The sequence below is a fragment of the Ranitomeya imitator genome, chromosome 9 (assembly GCF_032444005.1).
Source record: "Ranitomeya imitator isolate aRanImi1 chromosome 9, aRanImi1.pri, whole genome shotgun sequence".
Classification (NCBI taxonomy): domain Eukaryota; kingdom Metazoa; phylum Chordata; class Amphibia; order Anura; family Dendrobatidae; genus Ranitomeya; species Ranitomeya imitator.
In genome coordinates, this window is record NC_091290.1 from 52,569,400 (window position 1) to 52,591,359 (window position 21,960).

The 21,960-nt window shown below is 43.3% G+C and overlaps 1 protein-coding gene across 3 annotated transcripts; it reads right to left on the reverse strand.

Annotated features, from left to right (window-relative positions):
* Nucleotides 1–1,566: 1,566 nt before the first annotated feature.
* MRPL23 (mitochondrial ribosomal protein L23) lies at nt 1,567–21,954 on the reverse strand. Of its 3 annotated transcripts, none has more exons than XM_069740032.1 (5): nt 21,808–21,954; nt 12,256–12,378; nt 4,154–4,236; nt 2,564–2,637; nt 1,567–2,003 (listed from the first exon to the last, which is right to left on the reverse strand). In XM_069740032.1, exons 1-5 carry the CDS (start codon nt 21,822–21,824, stop codon nt 1,839–1,841), a joined length of 462 nt encoding a protein of 153 aa, XP_069596133.1. In that variant the 5' UTR covers nt 21,825–21,954; the 3' UTR covers nt 1,567–1,838. The 3 variants fall into 3 exon arrangements, with proteins under 3 accessions (XP_069596133.1, XP_069596134.1, XP_069596136.1); XM_069740033.1 differs by lacking the exon at nt 21,808–21,954 and adding an exon at nt 15,623–15,847; XM_069740035.1 differs by lacking the exon at nt 21,808–21,954 and adding an exon at nt 14,744–14,860 and having other exon boundaries at nt 1,692–2,003.
* Between the last annotated feature and the right edge of the window lie 6 nt (nt 21,955–21,960).

Below are 21,960 nucleotides of genomic sequence, written 5' to 3' on the forward strand. Positions count from 1 at the left end.
GAGAAAATAGTTATATTTTAATTTTTTTATTACTTTGTTTTAAGAACTATAAACGTTTCACTTTTCAGCTGAAATAGCCATGTGTGTATTTTGTTGAACAAGTTGTATTTTTCATTGAAATTATCCATTTTGGAATACATATAATGGGGGTGAAAGGTGGGGAAAAAAAAAGAATTCTACAATTTTTGGGATATTTTATGTTTATGTACCAATTTGGGGCATAGTAGAATACTTGTTCGCTTTTATTCCAATTTTGGGAAGTAGATGATTGAACAAAAGGCAGCAAATGCATGTCTTGATGGTGCATATAGATTCTCAGCATCCGGTTCAGCTCTCTCGCAAGTAATCTGTGGTTGCAGGACTGGAGCCCTAAGAATCGCCTTTTATATGATGGCATCCCTAGGCTCCTCGAAGAGCTGTGATGCCTTCAGGTTAGAGACCGTTCTTAAGGCTCTTGTCCAGGAGCCACAAATTACTGAGCTAACCGTCTGACAAAAGGACAAAAGAGTGATTTTTTTTGTTCCGCTTTTTACTTTCAGCCTCACAGGGTGCCTTAAACGTAAATTAGCCTTATTACTCATTTAGTCTGCTGAAGCTCTTCTGCATTGCACTGTGTTAGGCCTGTCGGCATAACCATGGCAGGGATTGTATTAGACTAAGCCTTTGTCCGGGTCTAATAGAAGAACCACGGTGGCAACCTTTGCGACCATTGTTGAGCTCCCTCCCCAATTGCTGCACTGTATACTGCAGTATCTACAGGGTTAAACTGTGGAGGTCTGCATGACCACCAATCTCTGCAGTTTCAACAAGAAACCGGCTATACTTATGGGTGGGGCTCATGCTGTGATTGTGTTGGTATGGAAGCAGTACCTGCCTGATTAGAATGATGTTGTCCATTTTATATCCGGCACCGTATATGGTTATCTCCTAAGTTGGTCATACATTTTAGATAGTTGACAGCCAAACACTTATTCAACTGATAATTCGACTGCTGCCTTACCTCCTGTAAATGTATAGAAATTCAACCTTTCTAAAGCCCCCTATAAACAGACTAATGTCAGCTTACACTCTAATGTGTATGGGAGCGATGGCCAACTGATCATCGGGAGAGATGTCGATTGGACAAGTCCGATTTTGGACTGACGATCACTTTCTTTTCCCAAAATTAAGCCACAAGAATAGATGTCTGTTGGTGGCTTTGTCAGGGAGAGCATAGAATCACTTAGCCGAATGAGAACTCCTTTGAGTGGGAGAGTTGGCTGTCAATTAAAATGATCAGCTTTGTTCGCCCAATAGCCATCTAATGTGTATGGCCGACTAAGACCATCCATTATCAAGAAAGGGCAGCTTAGAAGGACAGGAAGTCCCGCTGACATCCAGGTTAAGACAACTTTCATCTTAGGTGTACAAGGAAGAAGAGTTCCCCATAGACTTATTTTTTTATATACCAATTTTACTGATCTATACTTTTTTTTTTTTTTTTTTTAAGTCCTTCAAAGTTCAAGAGACAGGGATAGAAGAAAATAAATAAATCCCATTGGCAGCTGAAACGTTCACAAGACAAAATAATCAAATTTTGGTTTTATTTTAGACTGTTGAGTCCTAAATTAATTTATATTCCTGAATATCAATGCAATACTTATAAACTCTGCTTATAAAAATGAGTAGTAATAATAATAATAAACAAGTGATAGCTCGGATGGACAGTCTGTTTCTACAGAATTGGAAACTTAAAAAGTTCATGATAACCTGGCCATGAGACTGTGAATTCATTTTTCGGAGTAATGAAGTAAGGAACTGGATGGGCCAAGAGTAATTCGGATCCTAAAACAGAGGCGTCAAAGTCCGAACCAGTCGTTAAGTCCGCCCCTACGTGGGTCGTTCAGCTGCCGCTGCTTTTCGTTCTCCATATATTCTCCTTGCAGTTCTTCAAACGAGCCAGATTCTGCAGAGGACTCCTTCTCTGGAAAGAGATCTGGGAACTGGAAAGTTTGACCTTGGACCTGCGCAAAAAGAGAGAAAGATCAGCCTACAGCACAGCTTTCCGGAGGCAGATGTATCAAAAAATTGGGTCAATATGGCCTTACTCCATAGGGGGAAGACGTTATGGACAAGTGGTGATAGTGGGGGAGAGCCTGATCTAACCATTACTTCTCATGAGGGTTTGCGGACAACAAAGAGAGAGAACAGACTGAGATGGTTAGAGCCCTATCGATATCACAGGCACATCACAGGAAATATTAAAGCTCTGAATCAGAGACACTTGTAACTCAATCCAGGAATGATGTCTGCTGTAAACACACATTGCATTACAATACGACCCTCGTTTTCAAAGCTCAGAACATTTGAGTCACCAGACATGTGTTGTTGACTGCTGGAAGCAGACAAGCAGCATTAGGAAGCCTGGCACCACAAAGGAAAAAAAACACAACAGCCTCATTGTACAGAACCAGGGGCTTGGAGTAATGAAGGCAATCAACAAAGGGGCACTGCGTACGGCCATCGACTTTGCAGAATGTGAAAATTCTGAGCAACACCTACATGAGATTGGGAAGATACTCACCAGCTGTACATAGGCTACCTTGTAGTCGGGGACCTTCACTCTTTGGTTTAGATGATTTCTTTTCCGGTTGCTACCTACAGAAGTGATAATTACATCAGTGGGGTCCAAATTTTAGAAACAAAATAACACGTGGACATATAATAAGACTGGCCTCCATTGTGGTCTTCGCCTTAAAGGGTTATTCCCATCTTCATAAACGGATGTTCTTGGATAAAGCTTGCACAAATAAGCAATTCTCTGCTTATTGAAATGTTCAGTCATTTTTGAGATATTAATCTGACCTAGGGGATCGAACACTGCTGCTAGACAGCGCTTTACAAGATTTACTACTGACATTATAACAAAAACACATGGAGCGTATAAATCACCAGGGAATGTTCTAAAAAAAAATATATAAATTTTTTTAATGACAATTAATTAAAAAAAATACAGTACAATACATGTATCACAACAGATTGATCATTTATAGAGCTATTCAAGTCGGGTCAGAGGTGCACCAAAAAAGTAGTGTCACCCCACAGGCATAAAAACAGATAGAGGGCCTTCATTAAATTATATAGAAACAAAGTGCAGTGAATGTGTTTATAAAGAAAGCCAAAACAAAAATGGCAGACGCTTTGTCACCACATTAGGAAATCAGGACGTGATATAGGTATTATAAAGTCAGTGACCATTAGAGAATTCTCCCAGACAGTGGTGAAGCGAGTCATGCCATTAATAGTTCTCACCTGTATTCATGGCTGCGAGTATAACACGTGCCCCAACGTACGTTTCACGTCGGCTTCCTCAGGAGGCAAAGATGATATAGATGTCCTCACATGCCCATGTTATATATCCCTCTCTTTGGTATCAGGTGTTGGCAATTTGTTTGAGAAATGGCAGATGTATCCGAACAGACAAGCGTAGGACCCCGGCGCCATCACGTTGGTGCGGGTCACGGGGAAATCCCCGATGACATCAATGACCCGCACACATCATTACCAAGCGCCAGAAGTGATGCTCTGGCCATACTTGTGTCAGAGACATGCACATCTGAGATTTCGTATTATAGTATACGATTTACTATTGAGCTTGTAAGCACGGCTGGAATCAGGGTTGACACTGAAGTCTACAGCTAGTCTACAAGTCTACAGCTAGACTTCAAGTCTACAGCTCTTTGGCTTCACTCTGTTTCACTACTGTCTGCCCCCTGTCAGTGACTGACAGGTCAGTCTTGACACTCCTGCCCGAGATTACACATAGGCACTGTCATTCCCTGGGGTGGTGTAGGGGCGGAAAGGTCCTGATGACGTGTAATAGCTGTACTATCAATCTGCGCATGCGCCACCCCAATGACAGCATGAGATCTCTGTCGAGAGAGACAAGAGTGACCAGCCTGTTGCTGTCAGGAAGCAAGCGGAGGGCGGGGAAATGGGGAGAGAGGTAAGAGAGCCAAAAGTGCAGGACCAATCCTTGCTGCACCAGCGGATCATTTTCATACAAATTCAGTGATGGATTTCTCAAAAATGGAAACAAGCATTTATAAAATAACTAGAAATAGGCCCCATGCTATCGCATCGGGAGTGCAGTGAAATTAACAACGTCACTCACCAAACTGGATGCGAGTACGGACAGCAATGACAGCCACGTTGTAAATACGCTGCAGATAGTTCTGGACATCGAACTTTGTCATTCTGCAATGTAGAGAAATGTGTGTGCAATACATTAGAAGATGTGCAGATGTGGCTGTGACAAAGCAGCAATGCTTTTATCAAAGACAAACCGTAAAATATAAACTCTGCAACTGTTTTATATGTACTCAAGATGATTGATCTTCAAACGTTATTTTTTCTTGAACGCCAGAACATCACATGAACAAGACAAATTTAAAATAGACCCATCACTTCCCTCACTAACTAAAAGGAGACCAAACTTTAACCTCTCAAATGAATATAATTAGGAAAACGAAGAAAAAAACCTGTTAATTTAGTTAAAATAGCTCCGTTCCTTTAAGAAGAGGAGACTGAAGGGGCTCTCCACCGTCTCAATATTTTGCCATTTGTGTGAGACTTCCTGCATTTGAGCTGAAATCTACCACTGTATGAGAAGGCTGACAGTGTGAAGAGGAAATGTGTGCTGCTGTCTCTGACTTCAGTGCTGGATGTCACTAATGCTAGATGGATTCCTGTGTAATATGCAGCAGGAGAGGGGCAAAAATGAATCAGCAACAGAGGAAAATCATATCACAGCTTCCTGTTGCTATCTGGTGCTGTGTGTATGCAGGGACATAGGTTAACCCTTTACAGGCAGCCAATTCCTTCTTGTTCAAATTAACTCTTTACAACTACGCTCTACTTGTGCAGATGGACCTTTTAGAAACAGCTGTATTCCCATTCTATAAGACATTTTGAGGGATTAAAATTTTAGAAACTGTCAATTTTATTTCTTTAGCGAAAACTTTCATGCAATTTGTGCTGCCCAAACTGTGAGCAGTATGAATTGCAGCCAGATAGATTATTTTCTGAACTAGGGCACAGCAAGACTAGTCTGGTCTCTGGTAATGATCCTTGATGGGTTTTTCCTAGCTCTGCTAAATGTAATCGACAGGTCTCTCCCTATGTACACACAAGGGAGAATCTGTTAATCGCCAGCATGGGTGCTGGGCAGAGCCAGACGAGGATATTTTCTCTGAAACGTTGGAGAAGTACCGTATATACTCGAGTATAAGCCGAGATTTTCAGCCCATTTTTTTGGGCTGAAAGTCCCCCTCTCGGCTTATACTCAAGTCATATACCGGGAGGTCAGCAGGGGAGGGGGAGCGGGGGCTGTGTAATTATACTTACCTACTCCCGGCGCGGTCCCTGCAGTCCCTGGCTTCCCCGGCGCTGCAGATTCTTCCTGTACTGAGTGGTCACATGGTACCGCTCATTACAGAAATGAATATGCGGCTCCACCTCCCATAGGGGTGGAGACACATCCATTGCAGTAAATGAGCGGTAACTGTGACCGCTCAATACAGCAAGAAGAAGCAGCGCTGGGAGAAGTCAGGGACTGCAGGGACCACGCCGGGAGCAGGTAAGTATACGGGGAGGGGAGTGCTGCGCGATATTTGCCTGCTCCTCGCTCCAGTGCGGCTCCGTCTGCAGCGTCCTCTAGCAGTGACGCTCAGTTCAGAGGGCGCGGTGACGTAGTCAGTGCGTGCCCTCTGCTGAGCATCAGTGCTGGAGATGGAGCCGCACGAGGAGCAGGTAAATATTGAAAGCGCCGGGGTCCTGAGCGAAGAAAGGTGAGTATGTGATTTTTTTTTTTTATTGCAGCAGCAGCATTATATATGGCACAGCTTTATAAGGAGCATCTATGGGGCAATAATCAACGGTGCAGAGCATTATATATGGCACAGCTTTCTATGGAGCATCTATGGGGCTATAATCAACAGTGCAGAGCAATATATATATATATATATATATATATGGCACAGCTTTATAAGGAGCATCTATGGGGCCATAATGAACGGCGCAGAGCATTCTATATGGCACAGCATTATAAGGAGCATCCATGGGGCCATAATCAACGGTGCAGAGCAATATATATATATGGCACAGCTTTATAAGGAGCATCTATGGGGCCATAATGAACGGTGCAGAGCATTCTATATGGCACAGCTTTCTATGGAGCATCTATGGGGCAATAATGAACGGTGCAGAGCATTCTATATGGCACAGCATTATAAGGAGCATCCATGGGGCCATAATCAACGGTGCAGAGCAATATATATATATGGCACAGCTTTATAAGGAGCATCCATGGGGCCATAATCAACGGTGCAGAGCAATATATATATATGGCACAGCTTTATAAGGAGCATCTATGGGGCCATAATGAACGGTGCAGAGCATTCTATATGGCACAGCTTTCTATGGAGCATCTATGGGGCAATAATGAACGGTGCAGAGCATTCTATATGGCACAGCTTTATAAGGAGCATCTATGGGGCCATAATGAACGGTGCAGAGCATTCTATATGGCACAGCTTTATATGGAGCATCTATGGGGCCATAATGAACGGTGCAGAGCATTCTATATGGCACAGCTTTCTATGGAGCATCTATGGGGCAATAATGAACGGTGCAGAGCATTCTATATGGCACAGCTTTCTATGGATCAATAATGAACAGTGCAGAGCATTCTATATGGGGCACATATTTCTATGGAGCATCTATGGGGCCATAATGAACAGTGCAGAGCATTATATATGGCACAGCTTTCTATGGGGCAACAATGAACGATATGGAGAATTATATGGGGCACAGCTTTATAAGGAGCATCTTATGGGGCAATAATGAACGGTATGGAGCATCTATTTCTATTTTTCAAATTCATCGGTAGCTGCTGCATTTCCTACCCTAGGCTTATACTCATAGTAACATACATAGTAACATAGTTAGTAAGGCCGAAAAAAGACATTTGTCCATCCAGTTCAGCCTATATTCCATCATAATAAATACCCAGATCTACGTCCTTCTACAGAACCTAATAATTGTATGATACAATATTGTTCTGCTCCAGGAAGACATCCAGGCCTCTCTTGAACCCCTCGACTGAGTTCGCCATCACCACCTCCTCAGGCAAGCAATTCCAGATTCTCACTGCCCTAACAGTAAAGAATCCTCTTCTATGTTGGTGGAAAAACCTTCTCTCCTCCAGACGCAAAGAATGCCCCCTTGTGCCCGTCACCTTCCTTGGTATAAACAGATCCTCAGCGAGATATTTGTATTGTCCCCTTATATACTTATACATGGTTATTAGATCGCCCCTCAGTCGTCTTTTTTCTAGACTAAATAATCCTAATTTCGCTAATCTATCTGGGTATTGTAGTTCTCCCATCCCCTTTATTAATTTTGTTGCCCTCCTTTGTACTCTCTCTAGTTCCATTATATCCTTCCTGAGCACCGGTGCCCAAAACTGGACACAGTACTCCATGTGCGGTCTAACTAGGGATTTGTACAGAGGCAGTATAATGCTCTCATCATGTGTATCCAGACCTCTTTTAATGCACCCCATGATCCTGTTTGCCTTGGCAGCTGCTGCCTGGCACTGGCTGCTCCAGGTAAGTTTATCATTAACTAGGATCCCCAAGTCCTTCTCCCTGTCAGATTTACCCAGTGGTTTCCCGTTCAGTGTGTAATGGTGATATTGATTCCCTCTTCCCATGTGTATAACCTTACATTTATCATTGTTAAACCTCATCTGCCACCTTTCAGCCCAAGTTTCCAACTTATCCAGATCCATCTGTAGCAGAATACTATCTTCTCTTGTATTAACTGCTTTACATAGTTTTGTATCATCTGCAAATATCGATATTTTACTGTGTAAACCTTCTACCAGATCATTAATGAATATGTTGAAGAGAACAGGTCCCAATACTGACCCCTGCGGTACCCCACTGGTCACAGCGACCCAGTTAGAGACTATACCATTTATAACCACCCTCTGCTTTCTATCACTAAGCCAGTTACTAACCCATTTACACACATTTTCCCCCAGACCAAGCATTCTCATTTTGTGTACCAACCTCTTGTGCGGCACGGTATCAAACGCTTTGGAAAAATCGAGATATACCACGTCCAATGACTCACCGTGGTCCAGTCTATAGCTTACCTCTTCATAAAAACTGATTAGATTGGTTTGACAGGAGCGATTTCTCATAAACCCATGCTGATATGGAGTTAAACAGTTATTCTCATTGAGATAATCCAGAATAACATCCCTCAGAAACCCTTCAAATATTTTACCAACAATAGAGGTTAGACTTACTGGCCTATAATTTCCAGGTTCACTTTTAGAGCCCTTTTTGAATATTGGCACCACATTTGCTATGCGCCAGTCCTGCGGAACAGACCCTGTCGCTATAGAGTCACTAAAAATAAGAAATAATGGTTTATCTATTACATTACTTAGTTCTCTTAGTACTCGTGGGTGTATGCCATCCGGACCCGGAGATTTATCTATTTTAATCTTATTTAGCCGGTTTCGCACCTCTTCTTGGGTTAGATTGGTGACCCTTAATATAGGGTTTTTATTGTTTCTTGGGATTTCACCTAGCATTTCATTTTCCACCGTGAATACCGTGGAGAAGAAGGTGTTTAATATGTTAGCTTTTTCCTCGTCATCTACAACCATTCTTTCCTCACTATTTTTTAAGGGGCCTACATTTTCAGTTTTTATTCTTTTACTATTGATATAGTTGAAGAACAGTTTGGGATTAGTTTTACTCTCCTTAGCAATGTGCTTCTCTGTTTCCTTTTTGGCAGCTTTAATTAGTTTTTTAGATAAAGTATTTTTCTCCCTATAGTTTTTTAGAGCTTCAATGGTGCCATCCTGCTTTAGTAGTGCAAATGCTTTCTTTTTACTGTTAATTGCCTGTCTTACTTCTTTGTTTAGCCACATTGGGTTTTTCCTATTTCTAGTCCTTTTATTCCCACAAGGTATAAACCGCTTACACTGCCTATTTAGGATGTTCTTAAACATTTCCCATTTATTATCTGTATTCTTATTTCTGAGGATATTGTCCCAGTCTACCAGATTAAGGGCATCTCTAAGCTGGTCAAACTTTGCCTTCCTAAAGTTCAGTGTTTTTGTGACTCCCTGACAAGTCCCCCTAGTGAAAGACAGGTGAAACTGTACAATATTGTGGTCGCTATTTCCTAGATGCCCGACCACCTGCAGATTTGTTATTCTGTCAGGTCTATTAGATAGTATTAGGTCTAAAAGTGCTGCTCCTCTGGTTGGATTCTGCACCAATTGTGAAAGATAATTTTTCTTGGTTATTAGCAGAAACCTGTTGCCTTTATGGGTTTCACAGGTTTCTGTTTCCCAGTTAATATCCGGGTAGTTAAAGTCCCCCATAACCAGGACCTCATTATGGGTTGCAGCTTCATCTATCTGCTTTAGAAGTAGACTTTCCATGCTTTCTGTTATATTTGGGGGTTTGTAACAGACCCCAATGAGAATTTTGTTACCATTTTTCCCTCCATGAATTTCAACCCATATGGACTCGACATCCTCATTCCCTTCGCTAATATCCTCCCTTAAAGTGGACTTTAGACAAGACTTTACATAGAGACAAACCCCTCCTCCTCTCCGATTTTTACGATCCTTTCTAAACAGACTGTAACCCTGTAAGTTAACTGCCCAGTCATAGCTTTCATCTAACCATGTCTCGGTTATTCCCACTATGTCAAAGTTACCTGTAGATATTTCTGCTTCTAGTTCTTCCATCTTGTTTGTCAGGCTTCTGGCGTTTGCGAGCATGCAGTTTAGAGGATTTTGTTTTGTTCCAATCTCCTCACTGTGGATTGTTTTAGAAATGTTCTTACCTCCCTTCTGAGTATGTTTTCCTGGGTCGTCTTTGTTCGAGTCTAATGTTTTTCTTCCCGTCCCCTCTTCTTCTAGTTTAACGCCCTCCTGATGAGTGTAGCGAGTCTTCTGGCGAATGTGTGTTTCCCAGGTTTGTTGAGGTGTAGTCCGTCTCTGGCGAGGAGTCCATCATACCAGTAATTCACACCGTGGTCCAGGAATCCAAATCCTTGTTGTCTGCACCATCGTCTTAGCCAGTTGTTTGCATCAAGGATCCTGTTCCATCTCCTGGTGCCATGCCCGTCTACTGGAAGGATAGAAGAAAAAACTACCTGTGCATCCAGTTCCTTTACTTTCTTCCCCAACTCTTCAAAGTCCTTGCAGATTGTCGGTAGGTCCTTCCTTGCCGTGTCATTGGTGCCAACATGTATCAGAAGAAATGGGTGGACGTCCTTGGAGCTGAAGAGCTTTGGTATCCTATCGGTCACATCCTTGATCATCGCACCTGGAAGGCAGCATACTTCTCTTGCAGTTATGTCCGGTCTGCAGATGGCTGCTTCGGTGCCTCTCAGTAGTGAGTCTCCCACCACCACCACTCTTCGTTGCTTCTTGGCTGTACTTTTTGCTGTCACTTGTTGCTGTGTGCCCTTTTCTTTTTTGCTTGCTGGTATTGCTTCATTCTTAGGTGTGCCATCTTCATCCTCTACAAAGATTTGATATCGGTTCTTCAGTTGTGTGGTTGGTGATTTCTCCATGGTCTTCTTGCTTCTTTTGGTCACATGCTTCCACTCATCTGCTTTTGGAGGTTCTCTGACACTTTTTGCACCTTCTGTGACCAGTAGAGATGCTTCTGTTCTGTCTAGAAAGTCTTCATTCTCTTTGATGAGTTTCAAAGTTGCTATTCTTTCTTCCAGACCCCGCACCTTTTCTTCTAAAAGGGCCACTAGTCTACACTTCTGACAGGTGAAATTGGATTCTTCTTCTGGTCGATCTGTGAACATGTAGCACATGCTGCAGCTCACCATGTAGGTTGTCACATCTGCCATGTTGCTCCTAGATCCTGCTGACTTGCTGTGTGTTTTCCTTCTTGTGTAATCTACTCAGCCAAGCTCTCTTGCAATAATGTCCTACAGGCAAAAATTCGTAAGGCGCGCGGTTTGGTGATGCTTTCGAAGCAGCTGGTCCCGGCTGTACCCAACGATCTTCTAGCTTAGGGAGACTTCGCTTCTCCCAGAAGGCACCTGGAATATGCAAATTAGCCTCCTGAAGCTTGAATCCCTGGTTTGGTGATGCTTTCGAAGCAGCTGGTCCCGGCTGTACCCAACGATCTTCTAGCTTAGGGAGACTTCGCTTCTCCCAGAAGGCACCTGGAATATGCAAATTAGCCTCCTGAAGCTTGAATCCCTGGTTTGGTGATGCTTTCGAAGCAGCTGGTCCCGGCTGTACCCAACGATCTTCTAGCTTAGGGAGACTTCGCTTCTCCCAGAAGGCACCTGGAATATGCAAATTAGCCTCCTGAAGCTTGAATCCCTGGTTTGGTGATGCTTTCGAAGCAGCTGGTCCCGGCTGTACCCAACGATCTTCTAGTTTAGGGAGACTTCGCTTCTCCCAGAAGGCACCTGGAATATGCAAATTAGCCTCCTGAAGCTTGAATCCCTGGTTTGGTGATGCTTTCGAAGCAGCTGGTCCCGGCTGTACCCAACGATCTTCTAGCTTAGGGAGACTTCGCTTCTCCCAGAAGGCACCTGGAATATGCAAATTAGCCTCCTGAAGCTTGAATCCCTGGTTTGGTGATGCTTTCGAAGCAGCTGGTCCCGGCTGTACCCAACGATCTTCTAGCTTAGGGAGACTTCGCTTCTCCCAGAAGGCACCTGGAATATGCAAATTAGCCTCCTGAAGCTTGAATCCCTGGTTTGGTGATGCTTTCGAAGCAGCTGGTCCCGGCTGTACCCAACGATCTTCTAGCTTAGGGAGACTTCGCTTCTCCCAGAAGGCACCTGGAATATGCAAATTAGCCTCCTGAAGCTTGAATCCCTGGTTTGGTACTCGAGTCAATAAATTTTCCCAGTTTTTTGTGGCAAAATTAGGGGGGTCGGCTTATACTCGAGTATATACGGTATATCTGGATGCAATTGTGTGGACTCGCTCTGATTCATGCAAGGAAATCCCTTTGGTTCTCAGTGGTGCTCTACCCTTGGGTCATTCATTTGCCCATCAGAATGCAAACCTTCACTATAGATTCGAGGACACAAACTTTTCTAATGATTTTTTCCCCTTCATTTGTGTAACTGGAAAAGAAATTCTGCAGTTAGTGTAGACGGCATACAAAGAGGATGGGAAGAGACGCAGATACTTACTCTAGGGGTATACGGAACTGTACTGTGTCTGGGGGGAGCGGTTTACCAGGTCTCACCAGGGTCATAAAGAAGTTGGTCCTAAACACACGGAGCTGTGGATTTCCAAGTTGGTAAAGGGGATATCTAAAATTGAAAAATAGATACGATTATAAGACTGATGCTGCCAAGAACATGAGGTTTCCAGCAGTGTTCAGAGGTGTCATGTCGGTGTGGTCTATCTTATCACATCTCTGCACCAATCCAGCAAATTCTACTTTACAGATATAAAGGCCAGTTCACATTGTAACAAGTAAATACTGATATTGTGCACAGAATTGAGGGTTTGGTATAATAAGATGGCCCCACCAGAGTAAATCCATGTACCAAGACAGAAGCTATGAGAAGCACTCAGCCGGCAGAAGAGTCAGCCATTGAGGGAGAGGTTAGGCTATGTGCACACATTGTGGATTCTGGTGCGTTTTACCTGCGGATTTACTGCGGTTTTTTGCGCGGATTCCACCGCGGTTTTACACCTGCGGATTCCAATTGAGGAGCAGGTGTAAAACGCTGCGGAATCCGCACAAAGAATTGACATGCTGCGGAAAATACAACGCAGCGTTTCTGAGCTGTATTTTCCTGCACCATGGGCACTACGAATTTCTTTTCCATACATTAACATGGTACTGTACAACGCATGGAAAACTGCTGTGAATCCGCTGCGGATCAGCAGCAAAATCCGGAACGTGTGCACATAGCCTTATTCAGACTGGTGCAAAAGGAAAAATGGGGTCGGCATCTAGACCATTTTTCAGACGCCATTTAGAAAATAAATCAATTGAATTAATGCACCAGTTTTTATAACTCTCATCCGAGTCAGGGTCACAAGAAGAAAAATTCTGCCAAATGTGTTACAATATGTCATAATAATTAGTGCTAGAGTGCCCCAATGTGTCCATTCAGTTAAAAGGGATGTCTAATTTGGAAAAGTTATTTTCAAATACTTTTTTTTTTTTTTAAAGGGCAGGTGCAGAAGACTGTTTTCTCAATATCTGAAAAAAAAAAAAAAAAAAAAAAAATCGGTCAGTTATGCTAATCGCACTGATCAGAATATGATCATTGGATCATTATAGTATAAATCGATTTTCATGGAGAATTAAAAAATAAAAAAAGTTTCTCCATTCAGTCTGTCGGACCGCACTCGGTTGTCACTCAAGTCTGGTCCGATGTTTTCCATGGACACATAGAATAAATGGGTGAGTGCCATCCAATTATCGATGCAAATAGTGCAATGCTTCATTGAATTCCATTGGTCCGGGTACAATCCGGTGTTTTAACGAATGACAATTGGATGGAAACTACAGTCGTCAGCATGAGCCCTTCTATTGGGAGGATCCAGCAACTCTTTACACAATTCACATCGCCATCAGTCAGAGGTTTGTAAACGGTGATACCTCTTTTTCCTTGTGGAGGCTCTGCAGGAAAATTAAAAGGGTGGTCCAGCACTAATTTTTTTTCTTTACTATGGGCCTAAAAATCAACTACTTGGCTGCTCTTTCCAGCCCTGGCTCAACGTGGTACCCGACTGCTCCTGCCTGCGATTCAGCTGTTCAACATCAACAGAGCAGCTCTGCTTCTTCCAGGCTGCTCTGTTGATAGGGTGTGACTGTTGATGTCATGCTGATTGACAGTCGGCTTCAGGCAGAGCGGGGCTGGCTGTCAATCAGCATGATGGAAGCAATCACGCCCCATCAACAGAGAAGAGCAGATGAGAAGCCGCTGCTCTGTCAACGTGACATCAACGGAAGCTGCCAAATCACCGGCAGGAGCGGTCCATGTCAGCTCTGTGGCGGCAGAGATTATCTGCCTGTTGTGCCTAGCACTATTTAGAACATACATGCCTATTAGTCCTAAGGCCACGTGCTCACGCTGCAATCACACGGCGGATTTTTGCGGACTGATTTTGGTAAATCCACATGTAAACCGCACTGCGGATTTCCTGTGGAATTACTGCAATTTTTTTGTGGATTTTGTGCGGATTCCACCTGCGGATTCCTATTATGGAGCAGGTGTAAACCGCTGCGGAATCTGCACAAAAGAATGGACATGCTGCGGAATAAACAACGCAGTGTTTCCACGCGTTTTTTTTCCACACCATGGGCACTGCGGATTTTTTTTTTCCATAGGTTTATTTACATTGTACTGTAAACGCATGGAAAACTGCGGCCAATCCGCTGCAAAATCCACAATGTGTGCACATAGCCTTAGGCTCATAATTTTTTTTACTAATTGTCCTGGATAACCCCTTTAAACAGCTCCCCCACAAATCACAGCCGACTGCCGGGAATTGCGAGTAGCAGGACACGCTGTTTTTAGCCTAAAACTAGGGGACCCTGCTAACGTAAAGGAAGAACTTTGAATATAAGTTTGCAACATTTGTTAAAGAAGCTCTCCTCCCATCAAACCTTCTGTTCTCTTATATATTGCGATTATATTATATAGCACTGTGTACCTTCAAATGTTTAAACGCATATGTGGAAAAAAACGGGACCGATGTCATCAGCGTTTTGGATCAGTGTATCGTCCGTTTTTACAGTGCGAGTTTTTCGCGGCTGGATAAATAGATTACAAAGCTTCACCTATCCTTCGCAGTGTTAAATATGGACAGCACAAGGATGCCATCGATGACGCTGGAGAAAAAACGACATGTCTCTGAGATTTGTGCACGGACACATGGTCTGTGAAAAAAAACACAGACACGTGAATAGCATCATAGGTTTTAATGGGTACGTGTTGCAGTGAAAAAACCAATTTGTAGAATACGTACGTGCAACACGGACAAGTGAATGAAGCCTTACGATTATTTCATTTTGTCTCATTTATGGTTATGTCGGCCTGTGGTGTAGTTTTCATTAGACGAAGGCTTCACCAGCCACTTGTTGACAGCTTTTTTTTACCTATTACTGTGCATAGGCTGAAAACTGTATATAAAAGACTGGAGGGCAGAGTGAGCACGCAGCTCATCATTGCTCCTGCATACTATTAAGAAGAATACGATAAATAAGATGAATACAATAGATAAGGGACACAAGCAGAAATCTGATGAGGGCAGCATAAAGGTGGCGACAGATTCTCCGTAAAGTAGCACTGCTGGAGTTGGATCGGAGTGGTGAAAGTGTTCACTTCTAGGTTACATAGAAGACTTTATTCTTTGACTACGGTTTTCAAAGCTAACTTCTATAGGCACGATTGACAGCTACTAACAATAATTTATATAAATAGTAAAATTCCTTTAATCTGGCACCCACAGGACCAGACGGGTGCCGGATTACTGAATATTTAGGATTCTGGAAAGAGTATTAAGTGTTAAGAATAGAAGTTGAAATAATACCTTTAAGAGTCGATATCCTCAGGAAGACATGAAGCTCAACGGAGATTAGTGTACAGTCCAAAATAAAAAGGAAAGAAAAATGCTATCACTTTATTATTAATTTGCGTATTTATTGAATTCCAGTAACTTTTCAAATAAAAGAAGTCAGTAAAACTAAAAACTAGATGGTACAAAATTAAATAAGCATACAGTTAAATAATACTAAAGTTTGAGTTTTGAGGACACCTCGGCCCAGGAACCCTACAACTAAGCTTCACTTACTCTAGGGTCCAGGTTACGTAGGTATGCGAGATTTGGTTATGGGGTTCCTGGGCCAATTAACTTGAGAAGTTACTGTAATCAAGAAATGACCCTTTAAAATATTTGGGCTGCACAACTAATCAGACGAGTCTTCTAATTTGATATCTTCTACTGCGTCATCCGATACGTCAAGGTCCACCACTTTATATTCTATGGACACGGGCGAGATGGATCGTTCGGGAGAGTGAGGCTCAGTAGTCTTTACAATGATGGAGGTAGTTGACGTAGAACTTAGTGCGGAACGTCTCTTGGGGTGCTTTTTGCTTCTGCTCTTGTGATGCATGCGTTTTAGGAATGAAGCCTTTTTCTGGTAAAAATTATCGAGGACGATGCGAAGATCCATAACTTCTGCCGGAGTGTAATGGCTGCTGGATTCGGCAAACTCCACAAATTTGGTAATGAATTCGGAAGCCTGATTCCAGGTGTATTTCTTTTTAGGCTCCTCCGCAGCCTCCTGTTCTTCGTCAGTCGGGCCTGGCAAGTCAAGGATTTTAACGTTTGGAAAGTGATCTTCGCCGTATTGGACCACTGGAGTGTCCTTATCAACTACCATCCACTCTTCTACAAAGCCTTCACTGTTGTAAATCTGGGTTGGGAGCAATTTTTGTTCTTTCAGAAGGGTATTAAAAAATTCATTGTAGCCCTCCATAGATTCGGCATCCTCTGAACATAACTCGCCGGTGCTAGACATCTTCCTGATGCCATGGCGTTCTTTAAAGTTCCTTAACCATCCGTCGGAAAATATGCACTTTTCGGTTATTTCCATTTCTGTATAGAAAGCTTTGGCATTCTCGATGATCATAGGCCCCGTCACAGTTATTCCTTGAGATCGCATTTCGGTAAACCACCTGTACACCACCTTGTCCAACTGAGCTAACTTGGGTTGCTTCAACGTCTGTCGCTTCATAAGGCCTCTCATGGTTTCGCTGGATGCTACATAGGAACACAACTGATCCTTTCGTTTTTTAATGTCATAGATGGTTGAGGAGCCAATGTTGAACTCCTCCATAATGGAGGCACGGCTTTCACCATTTTCAAGCCTCCGGATAATTTCTAGTTTCTGAGGAATTGTAAGAGTAACATGTTTCCTTTTAACAGAAGGACCTTGTATTGAGTTGGATTCCATTTTGGATGTTGGCTGTGCACTTTTTACCGTCCCCGTCGGCCTCTCTCCCGACTACTTTTCTTGACCTTTTTTAAACTTTCCTCTGAGCCGCCTTATGTCCTCTTTTCAGTTGCTTAATCTTTCTCCTCTGCTCTTGTAAGACTCTGAACTATTAGATGCCACTGGATTAAAGTCCGATTCACGACCATTTTAAGTTGATGCCAGGCTACCAGGGTTTCCGGAGTACTGGGTTCCAGATTAAAGGAATTTTACTGTAAACTAGTGTTGTATGTCCAAATTAAAGCATTTACCCACACCTGCAGAGGATGGATCAATACGTAAGACGGGCGGCAATACAGTACAATAACACACCTGCAGAGAATGGATCAATATGTAAGCATTTCTGGGAGATTTTTTTCAATGAACCTTTATTTTATTTTTTGCAGCTTTTTGATTGGATAGTGCCTACATTTGAGCTGGTTTTTCCATAAAAGCTACAAAAAAACTCCCAAGACATGCAATTTCTTTTTTTTCAAAACCGGAGAAAAAAAGTCCAAAAATTTGAATATATAAAACATCGATTTTACAATAGAACTAAATAAGAAAAATGTTTCAAGCACCTTTTGGAGCGGACCTTCTCCAAATGACTTCTCCAAAAAAAAAAAAAAAACTTTGTGCACATACCCCAAGACCTGATGAAGTTGGTGCACTTTCAAAATCAATGTTTGCATGTCTGTACAATCCTTTTCGAAAATTTTCCCACCTCTACCTAGACTCAGAAAATGCTTGCGGTATTTTAATACCAGATTTATGCAGAAATTCTGACATTGATTCTCATAGTAAGTATACCAGCCTCATCACGTCTGATGTTTATTTAAAGGGGTTTTCCACTTTTAGAAAAGTGCTGATCAGATCGTAAAAAAAAAAATTGCTTTTTTAAAAAACAAGAAGAGTCAGTACTCGCTCTCCCTTTGTCCATCGGTGACTCTCCACCGCTTCTTCGGAGTCTAGGCTACAGGACGCATCGGTGCTGCAGCCAATCACAGAGCTTAGCGGCTAGTACCATCAACATCAGCAGAGCCACTGAGCTCCGAGATTGGTCGTGAGGTCACCACTGCAGCCAAAACGCAGACAGTGAAGCCGCGGTGGGAGGCAGAAGCAGGACCAAGGGTAGACGAGTAATCTCGCCATTTGTTTTTACACTACTATCTGATTGGTGGAGGTCCGCTTTCATAAAAGTGGAAAACCCTTTTAATAATGTATGCAGTTAGAATTGTTAAATCTGTTGAAGGATCTGCCACAGGCCGCAGTCAGATGGCCGGAGAACACGGACGACAATCGCATCGCAATCCCCGGACTGGCCTTCGGCTCTCCTGACCTTAGCATGACACCACGTATTTCTATGGCAAGAAGAGCGGCCGGCCAGTCCGAGAATTGTGATCGGCATCCGCGTTATATGGCCGCCTGACTACGCCCTTAACTTGAGCAAAGAAACCCTCCAAATATTCTACCCTGATCTTAATTTAGTTAGGAATTACCCCCCAAAAAATAAATAAATACACTTGTATCCCTTCACAACTAAGGTTAACACCCTGAAATGAAACACTAGATTAAACAATGATTACTAAGTATTATACCTTTAGATGACAAAAGGACTGTAAACTACAAGATATAGATTTGCTTTATGTTGAAAAATACAGGTTTGTCTTTTCTTATTTTTGTTTTTTGTTTTAGAGAAGCTGCGGTTACCGTACCTGCCATTTGGCAAACGGGAGTAAAAATTAATTGCGTAAACCAATACGTTATAAACTTTTAGACTTTGCAAAACAGTTCTGAGATTAATTCAATTAGAAATGCAGAACAAATAAGCCCCGAGGACATTGCATCCGAAATATGACACATCCCAACTACAACTATGGTTCGTACTGGGGCGGCCCAAGACTTTAAGAACGTTCTCTTATAGCAGCAAATGTGAAAAATAAAAGAATCATAACTGTGAACCGACGGTCTGTGTTTACTCCCCCCCTGCAATATTGTAAACATATACATGGGTGGTCTTCTGCTGAGCCCCACATAGTGATCCATTATAATTAGTGATGAGCGAGCATGCTCATGTACTAATAAGAGTATCTCCGGCGTGCTCTACTACTATGTTCGAGTCCTCGCGGCTGCATTTATCACAGCTGTTCGACAGCCGCAACACATGCAGGGATCGCCTGTTGCCTGTTTGTTAGACAATCCCTGCAGTTGTTGTGGCTGTCGAAATGCAGCCGCGAGGACTCGAACATAGTAGTAGAGCACGCCGGAGATAATCTATTTGCACTGGAGCATGCTCAGATAACACCTTATCCAAGCACACTCACTCATCACTAATTACAATCAATGGGCACTGACATGACAATAAGAATCCGACAATAGCCACCACTGATCACAGGAGCTCCCGATAGTGGGACTACAGGTGATCTGCATGTCTCACAATATGGACAGAGTTGGACAAATCCATGTTCCATTTTTGGGCTGTTTTCCACTGACGTCTATAAGAATCTTGGTCTTATAAGTGAGGACAACAAGAACTATCATAGATGTAGGCTCATTCATTACCTGCCTCTTGGGATCCATGCATCCCTTCTGTTCTTACTCATTACATTTAATCCACAAGCAGTGGCCATATTCTCTATAAGGGTACGTGCCCACAGTCAGGGACAGCAGTGTTTTGGATGCAGGTCACTTGCGCTACGATACAAGCAAAGTGAATGGATTTATAGAAATCTCATGCCCACGCTGCTTCTATCTGGGGTGGCGTAAACTCCCCTGCAGTGCGGGTTTATGAGCCACAGTGTGTGAATTTCCACAATGGATATATATTGAATGCGGTAAATTCACATTGCTCACTAAACACATGCGGAGTTACCTGCGTGATTACAACGCAGCGATAATATGCTGCATCCAAAGCGCTGCTACTTCCTGATCATGGGGACGTCGGGGTCAGGAGGTACTGGAAGCACTAGTAATACTGACTAGCACTCATTCTTTCATTATAAGTTAGCTATGCCTGGGAATCTCTTGTGATTGGGGTTTGTATCCACTAACCAGATGCCCCAGCTTCCCAGCTAGCTCTGCACTGCCAGGAACTAGGGCACCCATATCTTCTAACGAAAAAGATGAGAAGTTATCCTTTAAATTGGATCAGTCACCAGATTTCACAATACAAACAAAGCAGATCTCTTAGACCCGATGAGGCTGATGTATTCACTTTGAAAATCAGAGTGACTATATAATCCTTCCTGCTCACCACAAGCTGCGGCTGTCAGTCAGGCTGGGAGGGCAGAGGCTGAATACAGTTATACTCATGAGCTATTCCCATCTATAGCTGGACTTATAAAATATTCCTCTTAGGCCGGGGTCCCAGTAGAGAATCACAGCGGATGCGATATGCTAATGACCCTCAGCTCCTGCTCTTCTGTGAGTGTGATCCGGGGGTCAGTGCCCTGTGCTCCGATCCTCTGTCATCTGAGAATCACAGCACAGCGGCGGAGGAGACGGAGAAAGTAATTTCCCCATCTTCTCCATTGCCGATGTCCGTGAGAATCGCACTGCACTCGGATGACATCCAAGTGCCGTCTGAGGTTTCACTCGCACCCATAGATTTGCTCGCTTCTCGAATGTATTCTCAGCATGCTGCCATTGTTCTCTCACGGCGAATCAGCATGAGAAAACAATCACTGATCTGAGCTGCCCCATAGAGTAACACTGATCCAAACGCCGAGATGTTTTATCGCATAGCACTCAGCCGTGTTATACGCTCGTGTGACTCCGGCCTTAAAGGTGTCGTCCACTACCTTTTTTTAAATAAAGTGCTACGTCTTAAAAAATAAAAAAAATAGATAGTCATCTCCCGTCTTGGTGCAATGTCTCCCAAATACTGCATGGCATTCTTCTGTCATGTGATCAGTGCAGCCAATCAGATGCCGCTATGGGGTTGCTGTGATCGCACTTCCCTTGGACAAGCGGAAGAAGTGAGAGCCATTAATCGGTAGGGGACGTGATCCCTGGCGCCAACATTGCCGGAGCAGCGTTGATGCAGGAGGGGAGGAACGGCTATTTCATTGTAAAAGGGGTTGTTCTAGATAGCGGACATTCCCTTTAAAGGGAATCTGCCAGCAGCAGGATCTTCACCTCTGGGCTGTATTCACACCCTGTGGTTATGTTACGGCCTCATCAGCTGCCGTCATCGTATCAATCAGCATTTCTAATCACAATAATAGATCATCTCTGCCTCCAGAGCAGAAAAGCTAAATATTTACAGCAACCAACACTGTAAATATCTATATATTAATAATAAATATTGTAACAATTATATCGGAAAATATTTACTTCTATATTGGACTTTTTTTTTCACAACAGAAAAAAGTAAATAAAGTTTCCTCTTCAGCAGATGTGTAGATTTCTGCTGTCTCCATGCTGGGGCTTGTAGTCCCCCCAGATGACTGGAGCATGAGGAGAATGGCAGTCCCAGCTCTCTGCAGTGATCAGAAGTCTGCCGGGCATGCTGGCACCTGTAGTGCCCCTCGGCTGTGCAGGCAGATGGCCCCCGAGCCTCCAGCACAGCCGGATCACCGCTCACTCTTTGTTCTAAGGTCACCCCCGGCAAGCGCCAGATTAAGTTTCAGCCCCGCTAATAGAGGACACGTTGAAGGGGAGGAAAAAAAACCACTGTAAAGAAATATAAACCCGCACACCTGTCCACCCGTGTTCACACTGGGCCGGCCCCGGTACTCACATCACTTTGCTGGCCATTTCTTCGCCGTGTCCTGCTTCCCAGCACTTGGCACACCGATGGGTGACACTTCCTGATGCTGATGTGCAGCGCCACCTACAGGTTCGGAGGTGCGAGCTGTCTGTACGCTGGACACGCAGGGAAATGACATAACAG